The sequence below is a fragment of the Neofelis nebulosa genome, chromosome 6, assembly GCF_028018385.1.
Source record: "Neofelis nebulosa isolate mNeoNeb1 chromosome 6, mNeoNeb1.pri, whole genome shotgun sequence".
In the NCBI taxonomy this organism is placed as follows: domain Eukaryota; kingdom Metazoa; phylum Chordata; class Mammalia; order Carnivora; family Felidae; genus Neofelis; species Neofelis nebulosa.
The window spans coordinates 138,629,135-138,656,651 of record NC_080787.1 but is presented as its reverse complement, the minus strand read 5'-3'; the positions used below and the strand labels follow the sequence as shown (position 1 = coordinate 138,656,651).

The following is a 27,517-nucleotide window of genomic DNA, read 5'->3' as shown; positions in this document are numbered from 1 at the left end:
CCTTTTAAATTCAAGATTTCATTCTTTTTTATGGCTGTGTAATATTCCTGTGATAAAGATATGAACCACATCTTTATCGATGCATCTATTGATGGACAGTTGATGGACACTTGGGCTGCTTCCAATTTGGCTATTGTAAATAATACTACTATAAACATAGGAGTGCATGTATCCCTTTGAATTAGTGTTTTTATATTTCTGAGGTAAATACCCAGTGGTGCATTTACTTGATCTAAGGGTAGTTCTATTTTTAACTTTTTGAGGAACTGTTCTCTAGAGTAGCTGCACCAGTTTGCATTCCCACCAACAGTGCAAGAGGGTTCCTTTTTCTCCACATCCTTGCCAATGCTTGTTGTTAATTATATTTTTGGTTTTAGTATTTATGTATGTATGTATGTATGTATGTATGTATGTATTTATTTATTTATTTATGAAAGTGTGTGTGGAGGAAGGACAGAGGGAGGAGAAAATCTTAAGCAGGCTCCATGCCCAGTGCAGAGCCCAACTTGGGGCTTGATCTCACAAATGTGAGATCGTGACCTGAGCTGAAAGCAAGAGTCGGACACTTAGCCAACTGAGGCACCCAGGCACCCGCAAATGTCAGGATTTTAAATACCTGCATCCCTTGAAGATATGTGGGTTTAGTTCCCAAACCACTGCAATAAAACAAATATTGCAGTAAAATGAACCACATGAACTTTTTGGTTTTCCAGTGCATATAAATCATGTTTATGCTATATTGTAGTCTACTGATAATGCAGTAGCATTGTGTCTACAAAGACAATGTACATACCTTAATTTAAAAATACATTATTGCTATGGGGGGTTGGAGGGAGGGGAGGGTGGGTGATGGGTATTGAGGAGGGCACCTGTTGGGATGAGCACTGGGTGTTGTATGGAAACCAATTTGACAATAAATTTCATATATTAAAAAAAAATACATTTTTGTAAAAAGTGCTGACCATCATCTGAGCTTTTAGCAAGTCCTAATCTTTCTGCTGGTGGAAGGTCTTACCTTGATGTTGATGGCTGCTGACCAGGGTGGCAGTTGCTGAAGGTTGGGGTGGCTGTGGCAATTTCTTACAATAAGAAAATAGTGAAGTTGGCTGTACCAATTGACTCTTCCTTTCATAAACAATTTCTCTGTAGCATGTGAAGCTGTTTGATAGCACTTTATCCATTGTAGAACTTCTTTCAGTAGTGGAGCCAATCCTCTCAAAGCTTGCCACTGCTTTCTCAACTAAGAAACTCAGTTTCTAAATCCTTTCTTGTTATTTCAATAATCTTCCTAGTATTTTTACCATCAGTAGATTCCATCTCAAGAAACTATTTTCCTTGCTTATCCATAAGAAGCCACCCCTTATCCATTAAAGTTTTATCATGAGATTGTAGCCATTCAGTCACATCTTCAGGCTTCACTTCTTTTTTTTTTTTTTTTTAAGTTTATGTGGGGGGGGGGGGGCAGAGAGAGAATCCCAAGCAGGCTCTAGCACTGCCCACGCAGAGCCCAACCCAACATGGGGCTCAAACCCATGAACCGTGAGCTCATGACCTGAGTTGAAACCAGGAGTCAGATGCTCAACCAACTGAGCCACCCTTGTGCCCCTTCAGGCTCCTCTTCTAATTCTAGTTCTCTTGCTATTTCCACCACATCTGTAGTTAACTTCCTCCACTGAAGTCTTGAACCTCTCAAAAGCATCCCTAAGTATTGGGATCAACTTCTTCCATACTCCTGTTAAGGTTGTTATTTTGAGCTCTTTACATGAATTATGAATGTTCTTAATGACGTCTAGAATGGTAAATCATTTCCAGAAGGTTTTCAATGTATTTTGTCTGGATCTATCAGAGGAATCACTGTTTGTGGCATCTGTAGCCTTACTTGAAAGTTGAAATGACTCCTTGACCACGGGCTGCAGAATGGATGTTGTGTTAGCAGGCACAAAAATAAGATAAATCTCATTGTACGTCTCCATCGGAGCTCTTGGGTGACCAGATACATTGTCAGTGTACAGTAATATTTTGAAAGGAATCTTTTTTTCTGAGCAGTAGGTCTCAGCAGGGGGCTTAAAACATTCAGTAAACCATATTGTAAACAGATGTTCTGTCATCAGGGCTTTGTTTTTCCATTTATAGAACAGGGGCAGAGTAGATTTAGCATAATTAAGGGCCCTAGGACTGTTGGAATGGTAAATGAACATTGGCCTCACCTTAAAGTCACCAGCTGCATTGGCCTCTAACAAGACAGTCAGCCTGTTTTTTGGACTTTGAAGCCAGGCATTGACTTCTCTCTAGCTATGAAAGGCCTAGATGGCATCTTCTTCCAATAGAAAGTTGTTTCATCTCCAGTGCAAATCTGTTGTTCAGTGTAGCCACTTCGATTATCTTAGCTAGATTCTCTGGATCACTTGATGTGCTTTCTACATCAGTACTTGCTGCCTTACCTTGCACTTCCATGTTATGGAGATGGCTTCTTTCCTTAAACGTCATGAACCTACCTCTGCTAGCTTCAAACTTTTCTTCTGCACCTTCCTTACCTCTCAGCCTTCACAGAATTGAAGACACTTCGGGCCTTGCTCTGGATTAGGCTTTGGCTTAAAATATTGTGACTGGTTTGGTCTGCTGTACAGACCACCAAAACTTTCTCCATATTCAGCAATAAGGGTATTTCGCTTTCTTATCATTCATGCAGTCACTGCAGTAGCACTTTTATTTATTTTTTAAATTTATTTTAAAGATTTTTATTTTTAAGTAATCTCTATACCCAATGTGGGGCTTGAATTTACAAGCCTGAGATCAAGAGTCACATGCTTCTACCAACTGAGCCAGCCAGCTGCCCTTGGAGTAGCACTTTTCATTTCCTTTAAAAACTTTTTTTTTGCGTTCACAACTTAGCTAACTGTTTGGTGCAAGAGGCCTGGCTTTTGGCCTGTCAACTTTTGACATGACTTCCTCACTAAGCTTAATCATTTTTAGCTTTTTTTTTTTTTTTAAGTTTATTTATTTATTTGGGGAGAGAGCACAAGCAGGGGAGGGGCGGAGAGAGATAGAGAGGGAGAGCGAGAATTCCAAGAAGGCTCCAGGCTGTCAGCACAGAGCCCAGTGTGGGGCTCAGGCTCACAAACCATGAGATCATGACCTGAGCCGACGTTGGATGCTTAACCAACTGATCCATCCAGGCACCCTAGTCATTTTTAGCTTATGATTTAAAGCTAAATCCTTTCACTTGAACACTTAGAAGCCATTATAGGGTTATTAATTGCCCTGATACCAATATTGTTGTGTCTCAGGCAACAGGGATGCCTGAGGAGATGGGGGAATGGCTGGTCGGTGGAGCAGTCAGAACCCCTGCAACATTTGTCAAGTTTGCTGTCTTCTATGGGTGTGGTTCATGGTGCACTGAATCAGTTACAGTAATAACATCAGAGATCACTGATCACAGATCACCATAACAAGTATAATAATAACGAAAGGTTTTAAAATATTGTAAGAATTACCAAAGTATAGCACAGAGACATGAAGTGAGCAAATGCTGTTGGAAAAATGGTGACAATAGACTTGTTCAAGGCAAGGTTGCCAGAAACCTTCAATTTGTTAAAAAAAAAAAAAAAAAAATGAAGCATCTGTGAAGCACAGTAAAGTGAAGCCAAATAAAACTAGATATGCCTGTATGCATTCTCTTTGATGCAGTAATTCCAGTTCTGGGAATTTATCTCAAGTGAAATGCCTAACTGGGGCATTTACTGGGGCTTAACTGGGGAAATGCTTAACTAGGTGGCTCAGTCAGTTAAGCATCCACCTTCAGCTCAGGTCGTGATCTCAAGGTTGGTGGGTTCCAGCCCTGCATGAGGCTCTGTGCTGACAGCAAAGAGCCTGGAACCTGCTTCAGATTCTGTGTCTCCCTCTCTGTCTTCATTCCTCCCTGCTTGTGCTCACTCTCTCTCAAAAATAAACATTTTAGAAAAAAATGGAAATGCTTAACAGTGTTTGCACAACAGTTTTTATTGTCACATTTTTATGAACTAATTTAATATTTACAAGGAATATGTTATATACATGTAAGCTATGATCATAAAAGAGGAACATTCATGAACTCCCCACCAATCCTCAGAACTAGAATTTTACCAATAATACTCAAGTTATCAGTGTTTGAAATGTTATAATAGAAAAAATTGGAAAGAACCTAAATGCCCATGAGTAGGGGATAGATAAATTATAGTACATCTACATGAAGTAATTCAATATATAATTATGAAAAAAGATGAGGTTGAATTGTCATATTTTCTGTTTCAAGAAATTCTAAACAGTAAGTCAGAAGTCATCTGTTTAGTAATAGTATTTCAGGGAAAGGAAAATAAACATAGGGGTTTTTGTTTGTTTGTTTGTTTGTTTGTTTGTTTTTTGGGGGAGGGAGGGACAGAGAAAGAGGGGGAATCCCAAGCGGGCTTTTCACTGCCAACATAGAGCTCAGAGCCCACTCAGAGCCCACATGGGGCCCGAACTCATGAAACCATGAGATCATGACCTGAACCAAAATCAAGAGTTGGTCACTCAGCTGACTGAGCCACCCACGTGCCCTATGTAGTTTTTGTTTTTGTAATTAATTTTTTCAATAGTATTTCTTAAATTTTTTTTTCATAAGTAATCTCTGTGCCCATTGTGGAGCTCAAACTTACAACCCCAAGATAAGAGTCACATGTTCCACCGACTGAGGCAGCTAGGTGCCCTTAAACATAGTTTTTATTAACCTTCAGCAGCATACATTTATCCTGTCAATTGTATACCCTTTTTTTTTTTTTTTTTTTGGTCATGATGAAGTTTGAATCTCAGCCTTCTTCACATTCAGAATCTAGGATTCTTCTGAATTTCTTGGGGCTTGGGGATAGTTAACACATAACATGGTGACATGCTGCTTTTATTGTTTTTATGATTTTGCGGCATGTTGACAAATTCTGAGGTTTTGTCTTTTCTTTTTGCTTAAACTATTTTTTTTCTTAGTTGAGTGAGTTACTGCTGGAAATAAAACATCTTCTGATAACTCAAAAGGCTTTGAAAGTTCATGTTTGAGTGTTTGTACTTGAATCTCTTTGACAATTTTGTGATCTCATCTAAATTTGACAATTGTTTATATCTTTAATTGCATTGCCTATTGGGTGACAATTCCTGAATACATAATGCTACGTCATAGTGGAATCTTTTTGAAGACATTTTGACCATTAATTAAGGGTCCAGATTCAACCATATGTGGTGCTGCCGATGAAAATAACACAGTGGAAGTGACAAGGAAATTTCACCTTTTTTTTTTTTTTTTTAATTTTTTTTTTCAACGTTTTTTATTTTTATTTTTGGGACAGAGAGAGACAAAGCATGAACGGGGGAGGGGCAGAGAGAGAGGGAGACACAGAATCGGAAACAGGCTCCAGGCTCTGAGCCATCAGCCCAGAGCCTGACGCGGGGCTCGAACTCACGGACCGCGAGATCGTGACCTGGCTGAAGTTGGAGGCTTAACCGACTGTGCCACCCAGGCGCCCCATTTTTCACCTTTTATTTATGATCAGGTTAGCTATGTGGACTGTCTGCTGTTCTAGAACTTCTCTGCTTTGGAGCTGACAGAATTTCTTTTTTTTTTTTTCTTTTTAATTTTTTTTAACGTTTATTTATTTTTGAGACAGAGAGAGACAGAGCATGAACGGGGGAGGGGCAGAGAGAGAGGGAGACACAGAATCTGAAACAGGCTCCAGGCTCTGAGCTGTCAGCACAGAGCCGGACGCGGGGCTCGAACTCACCGAATGCGAGATCGTGACCTGAGCCGAAGTCGGCCGCTTAAGCGACTGAGCCACCCAGGCGCCCCCAGAATTTCTTTAAATATATATATATTTAATGTTTGTTTATTTTTGAGAGAGACAGAGCTCCAGTAGGGGAGGGGCAGAGAGAGAGGGAGACAAAGAACTCGAAGCAAGCTCCAGGCTCTGCACTGTCAGCACAGCCTGATGCGGGGCTCAGACTCAGAAACTGTGACATCATGACCTGAGCCGGAGTTGGATGGTTAACCGATGGAGCCACCCAGGTGAGCCCCAGAATTTCTTTAAATATTGACTTTAAGGAGTGCCTGGCTGGCTCAGTCAGTAGAGTGTGCAACTCTTGATCTTAGGGTTGTAAGTTTGAGCCCCATGTTGAGTGTAGAGATTACTTTAAAATCTTATAAAGAAATATAGAAAGAAAGACTATAAGATATATTCAACTTCAGAAATATCAGAATATGGAAAAGCATGTATTTTAGAATCAAGAAAATATTGTACTTACTGTAAGATGTTTGTTGTATTACGTAATTCTTTTGCTAGTATATTGCGTCCTAAGCACCAGTAGCTAGATTCATAGACCCTGTGGTCGATATGTCCAGTAATGTCCTCTTTGGGTCCAAATATGGTTTCTTTTGCTCCAGAGACCTGTTCAGTTACCTTTGCTTTCACTCTTTGCCCTTCTCTCCGTCCCTCTCTCACTGATTTACTCACCACAGTACACAATAGTATGACACGGAGCCGTAATAAACGCTACTGTTAGAAAAGGAGAAGAATAGGAAATAGCAATTGCTGATCTATAATAATTTTGAAATTTCTGTAGGCGGGTCTTGTGAAAGCAACCTGCCTTGGAAGTAGGGGAGATTCCTTGATTGGGCCTTAATTCAATTATATGGAAAGAACTCCCTCATTCATTGTTCTCTATGACTCTTGGCCATTGTACTCCAAGAACCTCCTTGGAATTCTTTTTTCATTATTATCCTTGGCCTCATATGAAGTGTGAGCTTTGGGGGAATGAATAGTCCCTCTTTGGAAAGTGCAAATCTTTCTCATCTAGTTTCCGGTTTGTGGGAATTGGGAACCCAAGGGGTTTAAATTGTGAATAGTGAAAGACTATTTTTAGTCTGAGCCTGAGTGGTTTATATAACAACAAAAACAAACTTTAACAAAAACAGTTTCCTCAAAGTTATAAGCCTCTGATGTGTTTAGTTCCAGTCAGTTCCATGTGTCCGTAACCAAAGTTCACATGTGTTAGTAACCTCATTCAAAGATTTGAGAGTTCCCATTTCTCTTCTCAGTTGGTTATTTAAGGGGAGGCCATCCCCTTCATGTGATTTTATTTTTTATTTTTATTTTATTTTATTTTATTTTATTTTATTTTATTTTATTTTATTTTATTTTATTTTATTTTTTTACCACTGAAGTACTTTAGTCAGCTGAGAGATTCCAGTGGGCCTCTGTACTCAGCCTTTTATTCCCATCTCTTCTTGTTTGGGGCCTAGAAGCAAGCTGCTTTCCAACCCTGCAAGACTTTAGTTTCTAAACTCTTTCTATTCCTTCCTATTTCTGCTTGCAAATCAGCTGCTTCTTTCCTCATTTATAATACTTTGCCAAATAGCCAGTAGCAGCCAAAGTGCACTTCTAAGATTCTCTTTTTCAGACTCTTTATGGAACTGCAAATTTAGTAGACTTTGTCATCTTACAAGTTATAACGGCAACAGCTTTATCAAATATTTTGCCACTGTAAAACATGGTTCTTCATTTTTCCAGCCTCCAGTATCACTTTCTTTGAAGCCCTCAGCCTGACTACTAAGTCAGTACTCTATTAGGTATTTGTTATAATAGCACCTCACTTACAGGTACCAATTTCTCTATTAGGAGAATGAGAGACTAAATACACAGATAGACAATGGCCAGATCATATATGAAAATAGAACTGTGACCCAGAGCCTCAGTAGCAGTAGGCCCAAACAGCCAGGTCTTGGTCAGTAACTGCCCCCTTCTGACGCAGAACTTACCAGAGAAAGACATATATCCGCCAACCAATTACATAGGATGTCCTGCTTCAGGTTAGCTGGCCTCCAGCTTCCTTGTGGCAACAGCCGACAACCAGAGCATACCTGAAGTCTTCCTTTTTATTCAGTTTGAAGCTTTTCTACTCCCCTGCCTGCCTTTGAGTCTCTGCCAAAGAGACCGTGGCTGACTCCCTTGCTATGGCAAGCTCTTAATAGACTCTGCTCACTTTAAGCGGTCTTTATTTCCACAAAAATCTTAGGTGGTTTTGTGGTAAAATCGCAAAATATCAGTGAGGTGACACAACAGATTCCTATTTTGCTCACACAGACCCCAGCGGAGTTCAGTGGGAAGCTTAAGTAGTGGCTTAGGGACCCACATTCACTGCATATTGCGAAGCTACCATCTCAAAAAGTGACCAGTATCGTCACTGAAGCAGAAAGAGAGAGATGGAGAAGAACTGTTAACTGCCTCAGCCCAGAATTGACACATTAGTTACATCCGCTCACAGGGCTTTGACCAGAACTAATTTGGGAAGTAGAGGGCAGTATGTGAAAATAGACTCTGGCACAAAGATTTGTCAACAGCAGTTGGATAAAGATCTGCCACATTTCCTCCTTTCCATCATTACGAAAATCAGATGGTGTGGATTACCTGACTTCTGACTTAATGAATGTTTAAATGTAATGTTTGTGTTATTTTTTCCCTGAAAAGAAAATGCTGAAATGATGATGTTAAAAAGAAAAAGAAATGATGTTGTTGCATGGTATTAATGGCTTCTTAATTTTTTTTTTTTTTTTTTTTTTTTAAAGAGAGCGCTCTAGGGGCGGACAGGGCAGGGGGAGAGGGAGAGAAAGAGAGAATCTTAAGCAGCCTCCACACTCAGCACGGAGCCTGACGCAGGGCTTATCCCATGACCTGAGCCAAAATCAAGAGTCAGACACTCAACCAGCAGAGCCACCCAAGTGCCCCAAATGGTTCCTTTAAAGAAATCCTTTGTGTTCTTGGTGTGGTTTGTATATGAGTAAGAGTAATTTGCAGCAGAACCATTGCAAGATCCAGAGCATTTCTGTTTCAGAAAATTTCAAGCATACACAAAAGTAAGGAGGATAGTATAACTCTCATGTGTCCCTCAGCCAGCTACAACAGTTACCCGGTGCTTTGTCTCATCTGTGTTTCCATGCAGTTCACCACAAAACCGAATTATATTGAAATAAATTCCAGACATCATATTTTATTCATAAGTATTACAACATGTAGATGAAAGAGATAAAGCATAAACTAATTTTTTATTTATTTTAACTTAAAAAACACATTATTATACATATACCAGAACTCAGTTATTTCTGTGACCATTGTATACTCACATGTTAGCAGTGTTACAAATTACATTATTCAAGTACAGAGATACAGAATATAGGATTAGAATGATTCTGGTCTAGCATTTTCTTTCTTTCTTTCTTTCTTTCTTTCTTAATGTTTATTCATTTTTGAGAGACAGAGTGTGAGCAGGGGAGGGGCAGAGAGAGAGAGAGGGAGACACAGAGTCCAAAGCAGGCTCCAGGCTCTGAGCTGTCAGCACGGAGTCTGATGTGGGGCTCCAGCTCACAGACCGGGTGATCATGACCTGAGCTAAAGTTGAATGCTGAACCAACTTAGCCACCCAAGTGCCCCTGGCCCAGCATTTTCTAAAATGTATTCCATAGGAATGAATCTCATGAAATGCTCTGAGGGAAAAAAACGTGCTTTGGTCAGATAAGTGTGGGCAACACCTTCTCTTATAAATTAACATATTATGTAAAAGAATGATGTCATGTTTTGTGATCCCATTTTGACTAATAGTAGTATTATGTTATATGCAGTATTTTAATTTTTTTAAACATTTATTCACTATTGAGAGACAGAGCATGAGCATGGGAGGGGCAGAAAGAGGGGGAGACACAGAATCTGAAGCAGGCTCCAGGCTCCAAGCTGTCAGCACAGAGCCCGATGCGGGGCTCGAACCTACAGACCGTGAGATCATGACCTGAGCCGAAGTTGGACACCCAACCGACTGAACCACCCAGGTGCCCCAAGTATATGTAGTATTTAACAACACTTTTTTAAAGATTTTAAAGTAATCTTTAGCCCCAACATGAGGTTCAAACCCACAACCCTGAGATCAAGAGTGGACTTTCCACTGACTGAGCCAGCCAGTCACCCTTAAAAAAATGTTTTTAATTGAACTAGAGTTGATGCTCTGCTACATTAGTTTCAGGTATACAGTTTGGACAACTAGATGTTATGCTTTGCTTACCACAGTGTAGCTCCCATCTGTCACCATACAATAGCACTGACTATATTCTCTATACTGTGCCTTTCATCTTCGTGGCTGACATATTCTATAACTGAAAGCCTATACCTCCCAGCCTATGTCTCCTTCATCCATTTTGCCCATTCTCCACCCCCACCCCTCTGACAACTGTCAGTTTGCTCTCTGTATTTATGAGGCTTTTGGGGGGTTTTGTTCACTTGTTTTTTTCAGATTCTACATATTGTCTCTCTCTGACTTATTTCACTTAGCATAATACTCTTCAGGTCCATCCATGTTGTCACAGATGGCAAGTTCTCATTTTTTTTTTTTTTTTTTAATGGCTGAGTAATATTACATTGTGTATATAGACTACATCGTCCTTATCCCTTCATCTGTCATTGGACATCTAGGTTGTTTCCATATCTTGGCTACTATAAATAATGCAATAAACATAGGGGTACATATATCTTTTTGAGTTAGTGTTTTCATTTTCTTTGGGTAAATACTCAGTAATGGAATTACTGGATTATATGCTATTTGCATTCCATATTGTTTTCCACTGTGGCTGCACCAATTTACATTCTCACCAGCATGCACAAGGACTCCTCTTTTCCAACATCCTCATCAATATTTGTTATTTCTTGTCTTTTGATTTTAGCCATTCTGACAGGTATGACTTGATATCTTACTGTGGTTTTGATTTGCATTTCCCTGATTATGAATGATGTTGAACATCTTTTGATGTATCTTTTAGCCCCATGTAGTATTAATAGTGGTTGTATTAGTTTCCTGAGGCTTATAGCAAATTACTACAACGTTGATGGCTTAAAAACACACACACACACATTTATTCTCTCACAGTTCTAGAGGCTAGAAATCCAAAATCAGTATCACTGGCCCAAAATCAAGGTGTTGACAAGGCTGTTCTCCTTCCAGAGGCTCTAGGAGAAAAGCTGTTCCTTGCCACTTTGGCTGCCAACATTCCTTGGCTTCTGGCCACACCAGTCCACCTCTGTCCCATGGTCACATTACCTCTTCCCCTTCTGTTTGTATCAGATCTCCCCTTCCCTTTCAGAACACTTATAATTGTGCATACTGCTTACCTGAATAATCTATAATAATCTTCCCATCTCAAAATCCTTAATGACATCTGCAAAGTCCCTTTTTCCAAATAAGATAACATTTAAAGATTCTAGGGATTAGGAACTAGATATCTTTTAGGATGCCATTATTCAGCCTACTATAGTGATTCTTATATTGAGGGAGGTGAGTTATGAGGGACTTCTACTTTACGTAATTCTATAATATTTATATTTTTTAGTAAGGATGCATCTTTGTATAATTTAAAAAAACTGATTATAGATTTTTAAGAGTAAAAGGAAAGGATAAGTCACTGGCGTTTATTAGCTCAACAGGTATTTTTGCACGGCTGCTATCGTTTACCAAGTTTTGTGTTAGCAATGGAAGCAAATACTGTATATTGACAGGAGCAAATTATGGTTGTTTTTGTTTTTTGGGTTTTTTGTTTTTTGTTTTTGTTTTTTTTTCTTTATCAAGGAGAATGATTTTGGAAAGAGTTGAAACCCAAAATAAGTGAGGTATTAAAGGAATGCTTAGATGCTATGAATGAAATGTAACCCAATTATTGAGCGAAGTGACACATGACATTGCACAACTGCTATTGGTTTTTTTTGAAGTTTTAAAAAATCTTTATTTATTTTTGAGAAAGAGAGAGAGCACGCAAGCAGGAGAGGAACAGAGAGGGAGACACAGAATCTGAAGCAGGCTCCAGGCTCTGGAGCTGTCAGCACAGACCCCAATGTGGGGCTTGAACTCACAATCCGTGAGATCACCACCTGAGCCGAAGTCAGACGCTTAACTGACTGAGCCACCCAGGCGCCCCTGCACAACTGCCATTGTTAATCCTTGATGGCGGAGAAATGATGGGTTCCGGAACTGGGAGTGGAAAATACCTTCACTTTCAGAAAGGACGAAAAGGGGAATTCCGCAGATTTTAGACTGGTGAGCTAAATGTGAAACCTAGAAAAATTTCATTAGTAAGCTATTAATATTTTGGGAATGCTTAGGAAAAATACACATTAGGGACCAGCTTTCTTCATAAGAGCACAAGATGTGTCAGTCTTTCATTTATGAAGTAATTATCAGTAGATTGGGTTCTGTTGTAGACAGAATATGTGTAATTTTCAGCAACAAAATGACAGTTTTTGTTTTTACAAAATGGAGAAATGTGGGCTGCTTGTCAAGTAGAATTGGATCGATCATAACTAATTAAGAACTGTATCACAAAAGTACTGATTGTTGAGCTGAAGTCATCAGGAAACTGTGCTTTGATGGTCTACTTCAGGACTTCATCCTTTTTCAGGCCTGCTGCAAACATTCGTGCATGGGCATATATAATGAATATACATAAGTGTAATTTTTAAAAATAAAGTGTTTAACAGCTCTAAGATATAATTTATATACCATAAAATTTACTCATTTAAAGTATACAATTCAGTGGTTGTATATTTACAGAGCAATACAACTATCATCGTCTTATTTTTTGATTTGATTTGATTTTTATTTTTTAACGCTTATTTATTTTTGAGAGAGAGAGCGAGAGTGAGCGAGCACGAGTGGGGAAAAGGCAGAGAGAGCGGAAGACACAGAATCAGAATCCAGAGCAGACTGCAGCTCTGAGTTGTCAGCACAGAGCCCGACATGGGGCTTGAACCCACGGACTGTGAGATCATGACCTGAGTCGAAGTCTGACACTTAACCGACTGAGCCACCGAGGTGCCCCTAAAGTTGATTTTTTTAATGTGTATTTATTTATTTTTGGGAGAGGGAGTGCGGGGAGAGAGGGAGACAGAGAATCTGAAGCAGACTCCGCACTGTCAGTGCAGAGCCCAATGCAGGGCTCCAACTCATAAACCATGAGATCATGACCGGAGCTAAAGTCAGAAGCTTAATCGATCAAGCCGCCCAGGCACCCCCGTAATCTAATTTTAAAATGGCTTTGTTTTATCTATAGTTTTGAAACTTGCCCTTTTTGCTTAAGAATATATTACAGGTGTCTGTTCTTGTCAGTACATTTAGATAGAATTGCATCATCCTTTTTACCAGGTACCCCGTCACATACCGATGTGCTGTGACGTGCTCCAGCAGTTGCTGATGCGCATCGGGACTGCTAGCATGTTTTGCCGTTACAGGTGCTGTTGCAAGGAACACACTTCATCTTCGAACACTTGTGTTCCTTTAGTTGTATTGCATTTTTCCTAATCCTTATTCAAGCCTTAACTTAAACCGTGTTACTCCAACCATTTTATGCCTCAGGAGACAGTTTTTGAGAGAAGTAAATGCATGAGTTCACGTTGCCAAAATTAACAGAACAGGTGCTTGAATAATTTTTTTGTTTTTCCATTACTCTTCTCACCTCTGGGATTTTGACAAGCTAGAGTATATCCAGAAGAACATGGCTAGAATTAGAGAACATTTAAAGGAATTGGGGATGTTTAGAAGACACACGTTTATTTCTCATTTGTCAATGTATACATTCATTGCATGTCACTCGCTGTGTGTCAGGCAGGCTCTGATATCAGTGGTGAACAGACTGGTTATGAGGCAAATAAGGTCTTCTGTTCTCAGGAGATAAACAATTAACAACTAAACAAGTAAAATAATTTTAGATAGTAATGAATACTACTAAGAAAATAGGACAATTAGGTTACCAGAGAAAGGGTGGGTGAAAAGGTGACAGGGTTGAGCCCTAAATGACTAGAAGGATGTGTCTGTATCTGTCCGTAGAGCTTTTTGTGCAACATGAATGGTGATTACATTTGTAAGAATGGAAATGGGGTACTCAGCTGGCTTGGTGTAGCATGTGACTCTTGATCTTGGGATTGTAAATTCGAGCCCCATTTTGTGTGTAGAGATTACTTAAAAATACATAAGAATAGAAATAGGCTCCTAATGTATGATAATCAGCAATGTTTCACATCCCAGTGGTACCACTTACAAACTGTTTTAGCCAAACTCTCTGAACCTCAGTGTCCTCACACACAAAGTAAAGATGGTAAACCTGCTTCACAGGGTGTTAGGATGATGGTTAAGTAAGGATGTAGGCAGAGGTGTTTAGCACCACCAGCCCGTTACAGGCTCTAGTATGCACTGAGCGGGATTTCACGATGTTCCACAAAAGAAAATATCTCTAACACTTGATGCAGGTCACAAGTGGAATGGCTTTCTTGCATTGGTGATTTTCCTGTCAGTGAGGACATTTAAGTAGACTTTAGATGACTGTTCTTCCAGTGTGTTTTAGAAGACATTCATCCTTAAGTGAGGAATAAGACAAATTGTCCATGGAGGTCCTTTCCCCCATCCTATCACTAATAATCTTACTGTCTCTAGAGTCCCAGTCCACAGTTTGGGAAATACACCTAAGTATCTGTTTTTGAAGTGTAAAGGTATCTTTTGGACTACTGGCTTAAAAACTTTTTTAAAGCAACAATAGTACCCTTTCTTCTAAAGAAATCTTATACTTGAAGTCTAATTTGTAAAATCTAGAATCATAGCTGCAAGGTGAAGTTGATGAGAGGTTGTCCATTGTATTATTCTCTTAGTAATCCCTTATATCTGTATATACTTTTTTTTAATGTTGATTTTTGAGAGAGAGAGAGAGAGACTGAGGCAGAGCATGAGTGGGGGAGGGGCAGTGAGAGAGGGAGACACAGAATCCAAAAAGCAGGCTCCAGGCTCTGAGCTATCAGCATAGAACCCAATGTGGGGCTCGAACTCGTGAATCATGAGATCATGAGCTGAAGGTGGCCACTTAATTGACTGAGCCACCGAGATGCCCCATTTGTGTATACTTTATATGCTTACTAAGCACACTTTTTTTTTTTAAGTTTTTAATTTATTTAAGTACTCTCTACACCAAACATGGGGCTCAAATTCAGTGACCCTGAGATCAACAGTCACATGCTCTTCCAACCGAGCCAGCCAAGCACCCCAGCTAAGCACTCTTTTTTTTTTTTTTTTTCAACATTTTTTATTTATTTTTGGGACAGAGAGAGACAGAGCATGAACGGGGGAGGGGCAGAGAGAGAGGGAGACACAGAATCGGAAACAGGCTCCAGGCTCCGAGCCATCAGCCCAGAGCCTGACGCGGGGCTCGAACTCACGGACCGTGAGATCGTGACCTGGCTGAAGTCGGACGTTTAACCGACTGCGCCACCCAGGCGCCCCCAAGCTAAGCACTCTTAAAATTACATTTTATCACCACAACCAGTACTTGAGGTGATTTTATGGATTAAGAAATTGGCACAAAGGTTAACTAACTTGTTGCATCCATCCTTAATGGAGCCAGAATTATAACACAGGTCTCTAACTACTAAATCAGTGCTTTCCCCCCAAATACATGGTACTGCTTTATTAATCATTTTATACTTTTTATTTATTTTTCTTTTATAGGGTTAATTATTTCGATTGTGAAGAATTTCATCATTCCTGGCGACTTCTGCTAAGGATCTTTTTCAGTTTTGCTCAAGAGAAAGCTCTGAATCTATCAAGTAGCTCTTAAAGAAGTCCTTTGTGTGGGTTATAAATATAGATGTTTTCATGAAGAGGAGTGAAAAGCCAGAAGGATATAGACAAATGAGGCCTAAGACCTTTCCTGCCAGTAACTACTCTGGCAGTAGCCGGCAAATGTTGCAAGAAATTCGGGAATCCCTTAGGAATTTATCCAAACCATCAGATGCTGCTAAAGCTGAGCATAACATAAGTAAAATGTCAACTGAAGATCCTCGACAAGTTAGAAATCCACCCAAATTCGGGACCCATCATAAAGCCTTACTGGAAATTCGAAACTCTCTACAACCGTTTGCAAATGAAACAAGTCGGAGTACTTCAGAAGTTAATCCACAAATGCTTCAAGATTTGCAAGCTGCTGGATTTGACGAGGTAGGAATTTTTAAAAAGAAAAGAAAGAATTTTTCTTATCTTACACTACTACCTAACACTTTTTAGGTGATCTTCTGGCAAAATAATTCCTTTGAGACAATTTAACTATGTATACGAATTTGTATACTCTGTCAAGCAAAGAATGTTGTTTACAATTCCATTAATTAGTAAAACAAAATCAAATAACTATTTCTTTAGTTTTCTCTGTGGTTTCTGGGACTTAAAAGGTCAAGTCATGAAGTCAGAATGTAAGTGCTGTTGAAGAAAGCCACAGGGGAAGACAGAGTAGGTAGGGACTTCTCTGCCTGCAGTAGGAGCTTTGGGGAGCTGTGTAGAAATGACAGCTCGAAACATTTGAAGTTAAAGTTTGTACTACAGAGAAAGAAGTATAATCAGGGTTTCATTAAGCAGCGATGTTCACATCACATTCAGGCCCACATTCACAAAACTAAAAATTTACATGTTGCTCAGTCTGCTGGAATTTAGAAGTTTTATTTTGTTTTGTTCTATTTCATTTTTTTATTTTTTAATTTACATCCAAGTTAGTTAGCATATAGTGCAATAATGATTTCCGGAGTAGATTCCAGTGTTTCGTCCCCTATGTATAATACCCAGTGCTCATCCCAACAAGTGTCTCCCTCAGTGCCCCTTACCCATTCAGTCATGCCTCCACCCTCAACCCCTCCAGCAACCCTCAGTTTGATATTTATATTTAAGAGTCTCTTATGTTTTGTCCCCCTCCCTGTTTTTATATTATTTTTGATTTCCCTTCCCTTATGTTCATCTGTTTTGTATCTTAAATTCCACATATGAATGAAGTCATACGATACTTGTCTTTCTCTGACTAATTTCACTTCGCGTAATACCCTCTAGTTCTATCCACGTTGTTGCAAATGGCAAGATTCCGTTCTTTTTGATTGCCAAGTAATGCTCCATTGTATATATACGTGCCACATCTTCTCCCTCCACTCATCTGTTGATGGACATTTGGGCTCTTTCCATACTTTGGCTATTGTCAATGGGGCTGCTATAAACATTGGGGTGCATGTGCGCTTTCAAAACAGCACACTTGTATCCCTTGGATAAATAGTAGTGCAATTGCTGGGTCATAGGGTAGTTCTATTTTTAGCTTTTTGAGGAATATTCATACTGTTTTCCAGAGTGGCTGCACCAGTTTGCATTCCCACCAGCCGTGCAAAAGAGATCCTCTTCCTCTGCATCCTTGCCAACATCTGGTGTTTCTTGTGTTGTTATTTTATTTTATTTTATTATTTCTAAAAAAGTTTTTAATGTTTATTTATTTTTGAGAGAGAGTGTGAGTGGGGGAGGGGCAGAGAGAGAGAAAGAGAGAGACACACACACACAGAATCCAAAGCAGGCTCCAGGCTCTGAGCTGTCAGCACAGAGCCCGACAGGAAACTCCAACCTATGGACTGTGAGATCATGACCTGAGTCGAAGTTGGATGCTTAACCAACTGAGCCACCCAGGTGCCCCTCTTGTGTTTTTTTTTTTGTTTTTTTTTTTATTTTTTTTTAATGTTTATTTATTTTTGAAACAGTGACAGAGCATGAACGGGGGGAGGGTCAGAGAGAGGGAGACACAATGGGAAGCAGGCTCCAGGCTCTGAGCTGTCAGCACAGAGACTGACATGGGGCTCGAACTCACAAACCATGGGATCATGACCTGAGCCAAAGTCGGAAGCTCAAGCAACTGAGCCACCCAGGCGCCCCAGAATTGTGTGTTGTCAATTTTAGCCATTCTGACTGGTGTGAGGTTGTGTCTCATTGTGGTTTTGATTTGTATTTCCCTGATGATGAGTAATGTTGAGCATTTTTTTTATGTTTCTGTTAGCCATCTGGATGGCTTCTTTGGAAAAGTGTCTATTCATGTCTCTTGCCCATTTCTTCACGAGATTATTTGTTTTTTTGGGTGTTCAGTTTCATAAGTTCTTTATAGATTTTGGATACTAACCCTTTATCTGATACGTCATTTGCAAATACCTTTCCCATTGCATCCGTTGCCTTTTACTTTTGTTGATTGTTTCCTTTGCTGTGCAGAAACTTTATCTTGATGAGGTCCCAATAGTTCATTTTTGCTTTTGTTTCCCTTGCCTCTGGAGACGTGTTAAGTAAGAAGTTGCTACAGCTGATGTCAGAAAGGTTTTTGCCTGCTTTCTACTCTAGGATTTTGATGGCTTCCTGTCTTACATTTAGGCCTTTCATCCATTTTGAGTTTATTTTTGTGTATGGTGTAAAAGTGGTCCAGGTTCGTTTTTCTGCATGTCACTGTCCAATTTTCCCATCACCACTTGCTGGAGAGACTGTCTTTATTCCATTGAATATTCTTTCTTGCTTTGTCAAAGATTAGTTGGCCATACGTTTGTGGGTCCATTTCTGGGTTCTCTATTCTGTTCCGTTGATCTAAGTGTCTGTTTTTGTGCCAGTACCATACTGTCTTGATGATTACAGCTTTGTAATACGTCTTGAAGTCTGGGATTGTGATGCCTGCAGCTTTGGTTTTCTTTTTCAGGATTGCTTTGGGTATTCAGGGTCTTTTGTGGTTCCATACAAATTTTTGGATTGTTTGTTCTGGCTCTGTGAAGAATGCTGGTGTTACTTTGATAGGGATAGCATCGAATATACAGATTGCTTTGGGTAATGTTGATATTTAAATATTTGTTCTTCCTATCCAGGAGCATGGAATATTTTTCTTTTTTTGTGTGTGTCTTCAGTTTCTTTCATAAGCTTTCTATAGTTTTCAATGTATAGATTTTTCACCCCTTTGGTTAGGTTTATCCGTAGAAATTTTATAGTTTTTGGTGCAATTGTAAAGGGATCGATTCCTTGATTTCTCTTTCTGCTTCTTCATTATTGGTGTATAGAAATGCAACCAATTTCTGTACGTTGATTTTGTATTCTGTGACTTTGCTGAATTCATGGATCAGTTCTAGCAGTTTTTTGGTGGAATCTTTTGGGTTTCCCATATAGAGTATCATGTTGTCTGTGAAGAGTGAAAGTTTGACTTCCTTTTTGCCTATTTGGATGCCTTTTATTCCTTTTTGTTGTCTGATTGCTGAGGTGAGCACTTCCCAATACTATGTTGAATAACAGTTGCAAGAGTGGACATCCCTGTCGTGTTCCTGATCTTAGGGGGAAAGCTCTCATTTTTTCCCCATTGAGGATGATATTAATGGTGGGTCTTTCATATATGGCTTTTATGATCTCGAGGTATGATCCTTCCATCCCTACTTTCTTGAGGGTTTTTATCAAGAAAGGATGCTGTATTTTGTCAGATGGTTTCTCTGCATCTGTTGAGAGGATCGTGTGGTTCTTGTCCTTTCTTTTATTGATGTGATATATCACATTGATTGTTTTGTGGATATTGAACCAGCCCTGCATCCCAGGTATATATCCCACTTGGTTGTGGTGAATAATTTTTTTAATGTATTGTTGGATCCCATTAGCTACTATCTTGTCAAGGATTTTGCATACATGTTCATCAGGGAAATTGGTGTGTAGTTCTCCTTTTTAGTGGGTCTTTGTCTGGTTTTGGAATCAAGGTAATGCTAGCTTCATAGAAAGAGTTTGGAAGTTTTCCTTGCATTTCTATTTTTTGGAACAGCTTAAGAGAATAGGTGTTAAACTCTTCTTTAAATGTTTGGTAGGATTCCCCTGGAAAGCCATCTGGCTTTGAATTCTTGTTTTTTGGGAAATTTTTGATTACTAATTCTATTTCTTAATGGGTTATGGGTCTGTTCAAATTTTCTATTCCTTCCTGTTTCGGTTTTGGTAGTTTATATGTTTCTAGGAATTTGTCCATTTCTTCCAGATTGCCCATTTTATTGGCATATACTTGCTCATAATATTCTTACTATTGTTTGTATTTCTGCAGTGTTGGTTGTGATCTCTTCTCTTTTATTCTTGATTTTATTTATTTGGGTCCTTTCCTTTTTCTTTTTGATCAAACTGGCTGGGGGGGTTATCAATTTTGTTAATTCTTTCAAAGAACCAGCTCCTGTTTCATTGATTTGTTCTATTTTTTTGATTTAGATAGCATTGATTTCTGCTGTAATCTTAATATTATTTCCCGTCTTCTGCTGGTTTGGGGTTTTATTTGCTGTTCTTTTTCTAGCTCTTTAAGGTATAAGGTTACGTTGTGTATCTGAGACCTTTCTTCTTATTTAGGAAGGGTTGGATTGCTATATACTTCCCTCTTGTGACCACCTTTGCTGTGTCTCAGAGCTTTGGGCTGTGGTATTATCATTTTCATTGGCTTCCATATACTTTTTTATTTCCTCTTTAACTTCTTGGTTAACCCATTCATTCTTCAGTAGGATGTTCTTTAGTCTCCAAGTATTTGTTGTCTTTCCAAATTTTTTCTTGTAGTTGATTTCGAGTTTCATAGCGTTGTGGTCTGAAAATATGCACAGTATGAACACTTGGGGCGCCTGGGTGGCTCAGTAGGTTGAGCCTCTGGCTTCAGCTCAGGTCTGTGAGTTTGAGCCCTGCGTTGGGCTGTGTACTGACAGCTCAGAGCCTGGAGCCTGCTTCGGATTCTGTGTCCCCCCCCTCTCTCTCTGCCCCTCCCCCATTCATGCTCTGTCTCTATCTCAGTAATAAATAAACATTGAAAATATGCACGGTATGATATCGATCTTTTTGTACTAGTTGAGGGCTGATTTGTGTCCCTGTATGTGATCTAATCTGGAGAATGATCCATGTGCACTTGAGAAGAATGTGTATTCTACTGCTTTAGGATGAAATGTTCTGAATATATCTGTTAAGACCATCCGGTCCAGTGTGTCCTTCAAAGTCGTTGTTTCCTTCTTGATGTTCTACTTAGATGATCTTGTCCACTGTAAGTGGGATGTTGAAGTTCCCTACTGTTACGGTATTATTGTCAATGAGTTTCTTTATGTTTGTGATTAATTGATTTATGTATTTGTGTGCTTCTAGTTGGGGACATAAATGTTTACAATTGCTAGGTCATCTTGGGGGATAGACCCTTAATTATGATAAAATACCCTTCATCTCGTTACAGTCTTTATTTTATTTTTTTTATTTTTTTAAATTTTGTTTTTAATGTTTATTTATTTTTGAAGGTGAGAGAGACAGAGTGTGAGCGTGGGAGGAGCAGAGAGAGAGGGAGACACAGAATCCGAAGCAGGCCCCAGGCTCTGAGCTGTCAGCACAAAGCCTGACGTGGGGCTTGAACTCACAAACCATGAGATCATGACCTGAACCGAAGTCGGACACTCAACCGACTGAGCCAGCCAGGTGCCCCACAGAATTTATTTTAAAATCTAGATTGTCTCATAGAAGTATGGCTACTCTGGCTTTCTTTTGGCGACCATTAGCATGATAGATGGTTCTCTATCCCTTTACTTTCAACCTGATGGTGTCTTTAGGTCTAAAATGGGTCTCTTGTAAATAGCATATAATGGATCTTGTTTTCTCCTCCATTCTGTTGCCCTATGTCCTTTGATTGGAGCATTTAGTCCATTGACATTTAGAGTGAGTACTGAAAGATACACATTTATTGCCATTGTGTTGCCTATATAGTTGGGAGTTTCTGGTGATGTTCTCTGGTCCTTTCTAGTCTTTGTTGCTTTTGGTTTGGTTTTGTTTCATCTTTTCTCCCCTCAGGGAGTCCCCCCTTAAAATTTCTTGCAGGGCTGGTTTGGTGGTCAGGAACTCCTTTAGTTTTTGTTTGTCTGGGAAACTCTATCTCTCCTTCTATTTTGTTTTTGTTTTTAAATTTTGTTTAACATTTATTTATTTCTGAGACAGAGACAGAGCATGAATGAAGGAGGGTCAGAGAGAGAGGGAGACACAGAATCCGAAACAGGCTCCAGACTCTGAGTGGTCAGCACAGAGCCCGACGCGGGGCTCAAACTCACGGACCGCGAGATCATGACCTGAGCCGAAGTCAGAGGCCTAACCGACTGAGCCACCCAGGCGCCCCTCTCTCCTTCTATTTTGAATGATAGCCTTGCTGGATAAAGAATTCTTGGCTGCATATTTTTCTAATTCAGCACAATATATCCTGCCACTCCTTTCTGTGGATAGGTCTGCTGTGAACCTGATCTGTCTTCCCCTGTAGGTTAAGGACTTTTTTTCCCTTGCCACTTTCAGGATTCTTTACTTGTCTGTCTGTTTTGTGAATTTGACTACGATATGTCTTGTTGATGGTCAGTTTTTATTGAATCTAATGGGAGTTCTCTGTGCTTCCTAGATTTTGATGTCTGTCTCTTTCCCCAGGTTAGGAAAGTTTTCTGCTATGATTTGCTCACATAAACCTTCTACCCCTTTTTCTCTCTCTTCATCTTCTGGGACCCCTGTGATTGGGATGCTATTCCTTTTTAATGAATCACTGAGTTCTCTTCTAAGTTTTACTTTAATGAAATTTCAGTTCATGTAAATTAGTCCAAGTCTTTGATATTTACCTTTAGAATTCATATTGAAAGTTTTTCATAGCATATATACATATATATATGTGTATATATACACACACACATACATACATATACGTATACATATATATTTTGTTTCATGTTATTAACAAAATTTATTTTGCATGATTAGATACTTTCTGTGAATATTTTAGGCGGCAGAAATCATTTTGGATACAAATTGCCCGTGGAAAATGTAAATGTGAATGAGCAAGTATTATGTTTTCCTTAAAGTTACAGTAACTTTTTTTTTTTTTTTTAATTTTTTTTTTTCAACGTTTTTTATTTATTTTTGGGACAGAGAGAGACAGAGCATGAATGGGGGAGGGTCAGAGAGAGAGGGAGACACAGAATCGGAAACAGGCTCCAGGCTCCGAGCCATCAGCCCAGAGCCTGACGCGGGGCTCGAACTCACGGACCGCGAGATCGTGACCTGGCTGAAGTCGGACGCTTAACCGACTGCGCCACCCAGGCGCCCCTTTTTTTTACTGATTATAAAAGTACCTATTCCTGTCAAAAATTTAAAAATGTAAAGAAGAAACAAAAATTATTTTTAGCTCCACTACATAAAGATAATTACCTTTAAAATTCTTTCTATTATTAATATTGGTAACATTTTCAGATATCTCTAATGTTCAGAACTTAAGTATGCATTATAGTAAAGAATTTTAAAAGGGAGATTCCACTTAAACCATGGAGAAAAAAGATGAATCTTTCTGGCCTACTCTGTTCACCCATTTGATTAATATTATTTACTATCATTTTTATGCTTACAGGTTCTAAAAATACTAAATTTGTACCTGAAAATATATAGAGAGAGAGGAGGAGAGGACCTGTGATGTTTTCCTGGTTAGTAGTTGGAGAATTAAGGAAATGGCTCACATGGAGTTTCTCCAGAGTACTTTTTCCCTAATCCCTTAGCCAGAAGGCAATCGTTGACCTTATTCTTTCCTTTTATATATTGCTAGGAAAAGAGCATTTAGAAAGTCACATGGCTATAAAGACTCTTAAGTAGTAATGAGTTATGTCAGAGAAGTCACCTTAGTAGCTATGTATTTCTTACTGTGTGTGAACTATTCAGTCAGCAGAATGAGTCATATCGAACATGGTCTATTCCTTTAAGGAACTTAAAAATTCTTTCTGTAATGTAAACTGTTTTCAGAAATCTAAAGCATTAGTGCTCTATTTTTTTTTTTTTTAGTGTAATTGGCATATAGTGTTATTAGTTTCAAGTACGTAACGTGTTGATTTGACAATTCTATACATTATGCATTGCGTACCGTGGTAAGTGTAGTCACCATCTGTCTTCATACAGTGTTATTAGAATATTATTGAGTATATTCCTGTGCTGTACTTTTCCTCTTCATGATTTACTTATTTTATAACTGGAAGTGTGTACCTCTTGTACCTCTTTATCTATTTTGCTCATCCCCTACCACCTCCTCTCCAGCAACCACCAATTCTCTGTATTTAAGAGTCTGGTTTTTTTTTTTCTTTATTCATTTGTTTCTTAGATTCCACATATAAGTGAAATCATATGGTATTAAGTCTTTCTTTGACTTAACTTCATTTAGGTCAATAGCCTATTTTTAAAAATTTTTTTTTTCCAACATTTTTTATTTATTTTTGGGACAGAGAGAGACAGAGCATGAACGGGGGAGGGGCAGAGAGAGAGAGGGAGACACAGAATCGGAAACAGGCTCCAGGCTCCGAGCCATCAGCCCAGAGCCTGACGCGGGGCTCGAACTCACGGACCGCGAGATCGTGACCTGGCTGAAGTCGGACGCTCAACCGACTGCGCCACCCAGGCGCCCCTAGGTCAATAGCCTATTCTTTATCTGTTGGCAATAGTAACAATCATTACATTAACAAAGATATGTTAGCTTTATTACCACCACACGCTTCAAAATTGTCACCTTATTGACATTAATAATCCCTTAAGCAAAGTTGCTTTACTAAAAGCATTTAGGCATTTGTCAATCCTCATTTGTCCAAATAATGAAGTTAGAGTAGTATTTATCTCCATGGTGATACAGAGAATATGGTATGGCAAATTTTTTCTGTTGCCTCCTTGAATCACTCATTCTGATAGCTTCTCTTTATATTGAAGAATTTGTTTAAGTTTCTAACTTGGTGCTTTAAAATTTTTGTCCAGTTTTTACCTCACTATTTTATCATTTCATAAATCCTATCTGTTCCTTTACACCAGGTTCAAAGCTGTTGCAATTTTTTGAGAGTATGTTTCTAGTGGTCTTTAAGATTAAAACGTCAGGGACGCCTGAGTAGCTCAGTCAGTAAGGGTCCGACCGGCTCAGGTCAAGATCTCACGGTTTGTGAGTTCAAGTCTGCTGTCAGCACAGAGCCTGCTTCGGATGCCCTGTCTCCCTCTCTCTCAGCCCCTTCCCCACTCTTTCTCATATAATTAAAATTTTTAAAAAATCTCAAATATTTTGAGATTAAGTTCTCTGTAGGAATAAATGTTAAACAGGATTGATGCATTCTTGGAGCACGTAAATCTATAATCAGTGGGGTGTATTTTTGCTTCTAAGCATGAAAAAAACCATAGTAATGTGGACACAATGTTTCCTATCACATGAAACTTCTATTCCAAAGTTACTGATATGAGAGTGCTCTTTTTCACACTGGTACTAACACTCCACTTTTGGAACTTTGGTCAATACTGTTAACAGATGTAAAAAATATTTTGACATATAGCAATAACTTTTCAAAAGTAAAAGCCAGCATAATAATCACCAGCTAAAATTCTAGTGTAATTAACAAGAATATGGTTCCCACAATATTGAAAAAGGATGTTGGGTGCCAGTTTTTCTTACCAAGTGAGATGACACTGCTGTGGGAGAGTAGCATGAATATAGTTCATTTGGCCTAACCAGTTTTATTTATTTATCTTTCTTTTCTTGTATTTATTTATATTTTTAAAAATATAATTTATTGTCAAATTGGGTCCCATACAACACGCAGTGCTCATCCCAACAAGTGCCCTCCTCAGTGCCCATCACCCACTTTCCCCTCTCCCCCACCCCCCATCAACCCTCAGTTTGTTCTCAGTATTTAAGAGTCTCTTATGGTTTGCCTCCCTCCCTCTCTGTAACTTTTTTTTTCCCTCTTCTCCTCCCCCATGGTCTTCTGTTAAGTTTCTCAGGATCCACATAAGAGTGAAAACATACGGTATCTTTCTCTGCCTGACTGATTTCACTTAGCATAACACTCTCCAGTTCCATCCCCATTGCTACAAATGGCCAGATTTCATTCTTTCTCATTGCCAAGTAGTATTCCATTGTATATATAAACCACAACTTCTTTATCCATTCATCAGTTGGTGGATTTATTTTTCTTTGCAAATTTTTATTTAAATTCTAATTAGTTAACATACAGTGCAATGTTGGTTTCAGGGGTAGAATTCAGGGATTCATTACTTACATGCAACACCCAGTGCTCATCCTAACAAGTGCCCTCCTTCATCACCCATCTAGTCTATCCCCCACCCATCTCCCTCCGTCAATCCTCGGGTTTGTTCTCTGTCTTTAAGAGTCTCTTATGGGGGGGGGGGAGGGGGGGGAGTCTCTTATGGTTTGTTTCCTTCTCTCTCTCTTTTTTTCTCCCCTCCCATATGTTTATCTGTTTTGTTTCTAAAATTCTACGTATGAGTGAAATCATATGGTATTTGTCTTTCTCTGACTGACTTATTTTGCTTGGCATAATATACTCTAGTTCCATCCATGTGCTTGCAAATGGCAAGATGTCATTCTTTTTGGTGGCTGAGTAATATTCTGTTGTATACATATACCACATCTTCTTTATCCGTTCATCAGTTGGTGGACATTTGGGCCTTCTCCATAGTTTGACTGTTGTTGATAATTCTGCTATAAACATTGGGGTGCATTTTGAATCTGTATTTTTGTATCCTTTGTGTAAATATCTAGTAGTGCAATTCCTGGATCATAAGGTAATTCTATTTTTAACTTGAGGAACTTTCATACTGTTTTTCTTCCTTTCTTTTTAATGTTTATTTATTTTGAGAGCGAGTGAGCAGGGGAGGGGCAGAGAGAGAGGGAGACAGAATCTGAAGCAGGCTTCAGGCTTTGAGCTGTCAGCACACAGCCCAATGTGGGGCTCAAACTTATGGACTGCAAGATCATGACCTGAGCCAAAGTCCGACACTTAACCGACTGAGGCACCCAAGCGTCCCTAAGAATTTCCATACTGTTCTCTAGAGTGACTGCCCCAGTTGCATTCCCACTAACAATGCAAGAGGGTTCCTCTTTCTCCACATCCTTACCAACACCTGTTGTTTCTTGTGTTGTTAATATTAGCCATTGTGACAGGTGTGAGGTGGTATCTCATTGTGGTTTTGATTTGTATTTCCCTGATGATGAGCTATTGAGCATTGTTTCATGTTTCTGTTAGCTATCTGGATGTCTTCTTTGGAAAAGTGGCTATTCATGTCTTTTGCCCATTTCTTCACTGGATTATTTGTGTTTTTTTGGGTGTTGAGTTGATCTAGATTGTGGATACTAACCCTTTATCAGATACGTCATTTGTAAATATCTTCTCCCCTTCCGTGGGCTGCCTTTTAGTTTTGTTGATTGTTTCCTTTGCTGTGCAGAAGCCTTTTATCTTGATGAAGTCCCTATAGTTCATATTGACTTTTATATCCCTTGCCTCTGGCAATGGCAACGTGTCCAGTAAGAAGTCGCTCCAACAGAGGTCAAAGAGGTTGCTGCCTGTGCTCTCTAAGATTTTTATGGTTTCCTGGCTCACATTTAGGTCTTTCATCCATTTTGAATCTATTTTTGTGTATGGCTTAGCTAGAAGTTAAGCACTCCCTGCTGATTTTTAATTTGGGGTGATTTGTATTAAAGTTGTACACAAAGTGAAAATTATTAATTCTTTTGTGTCTCACTACAAAATTGCAGAAGTCTGATCGGCATAAAATGTGATCACACTGTAACTTTTGTATCAGTTAAGGATTGAGTTTGGTT

The 27,517-nt window shown here is 39.1% G+C and overlaps 1 protein-coding gene across 3 annotated transcripts in view; it reads left to right on the top strand.

The window, feature by feature from the left end:
* LATS1 (large tumor suppressor kinase 1) overlaps positions 1-27,517 on the top strand; it is a 53,796-nt gene that overhangs the window by 4,695 nt on the left and 21,584 nt on the right. For all 3 annotated transcript variants that reach the window (XR_009263394.1, XM_058735612.1, XM_058735613.1), the window contains exon 2: positions 15,574-16,062. Coding sequence is in view for 2 of the 3 variants with exons in the window: in XM_058735612.1 (XP_058591595.1) it covers positions 15,721-16,062 (342 nt within the window). In the remaining variant the exon portion in view is untranslated. The remainder of the gene's footprint in view (positions 1-15,573; positions 16,063-27,517) is intronic.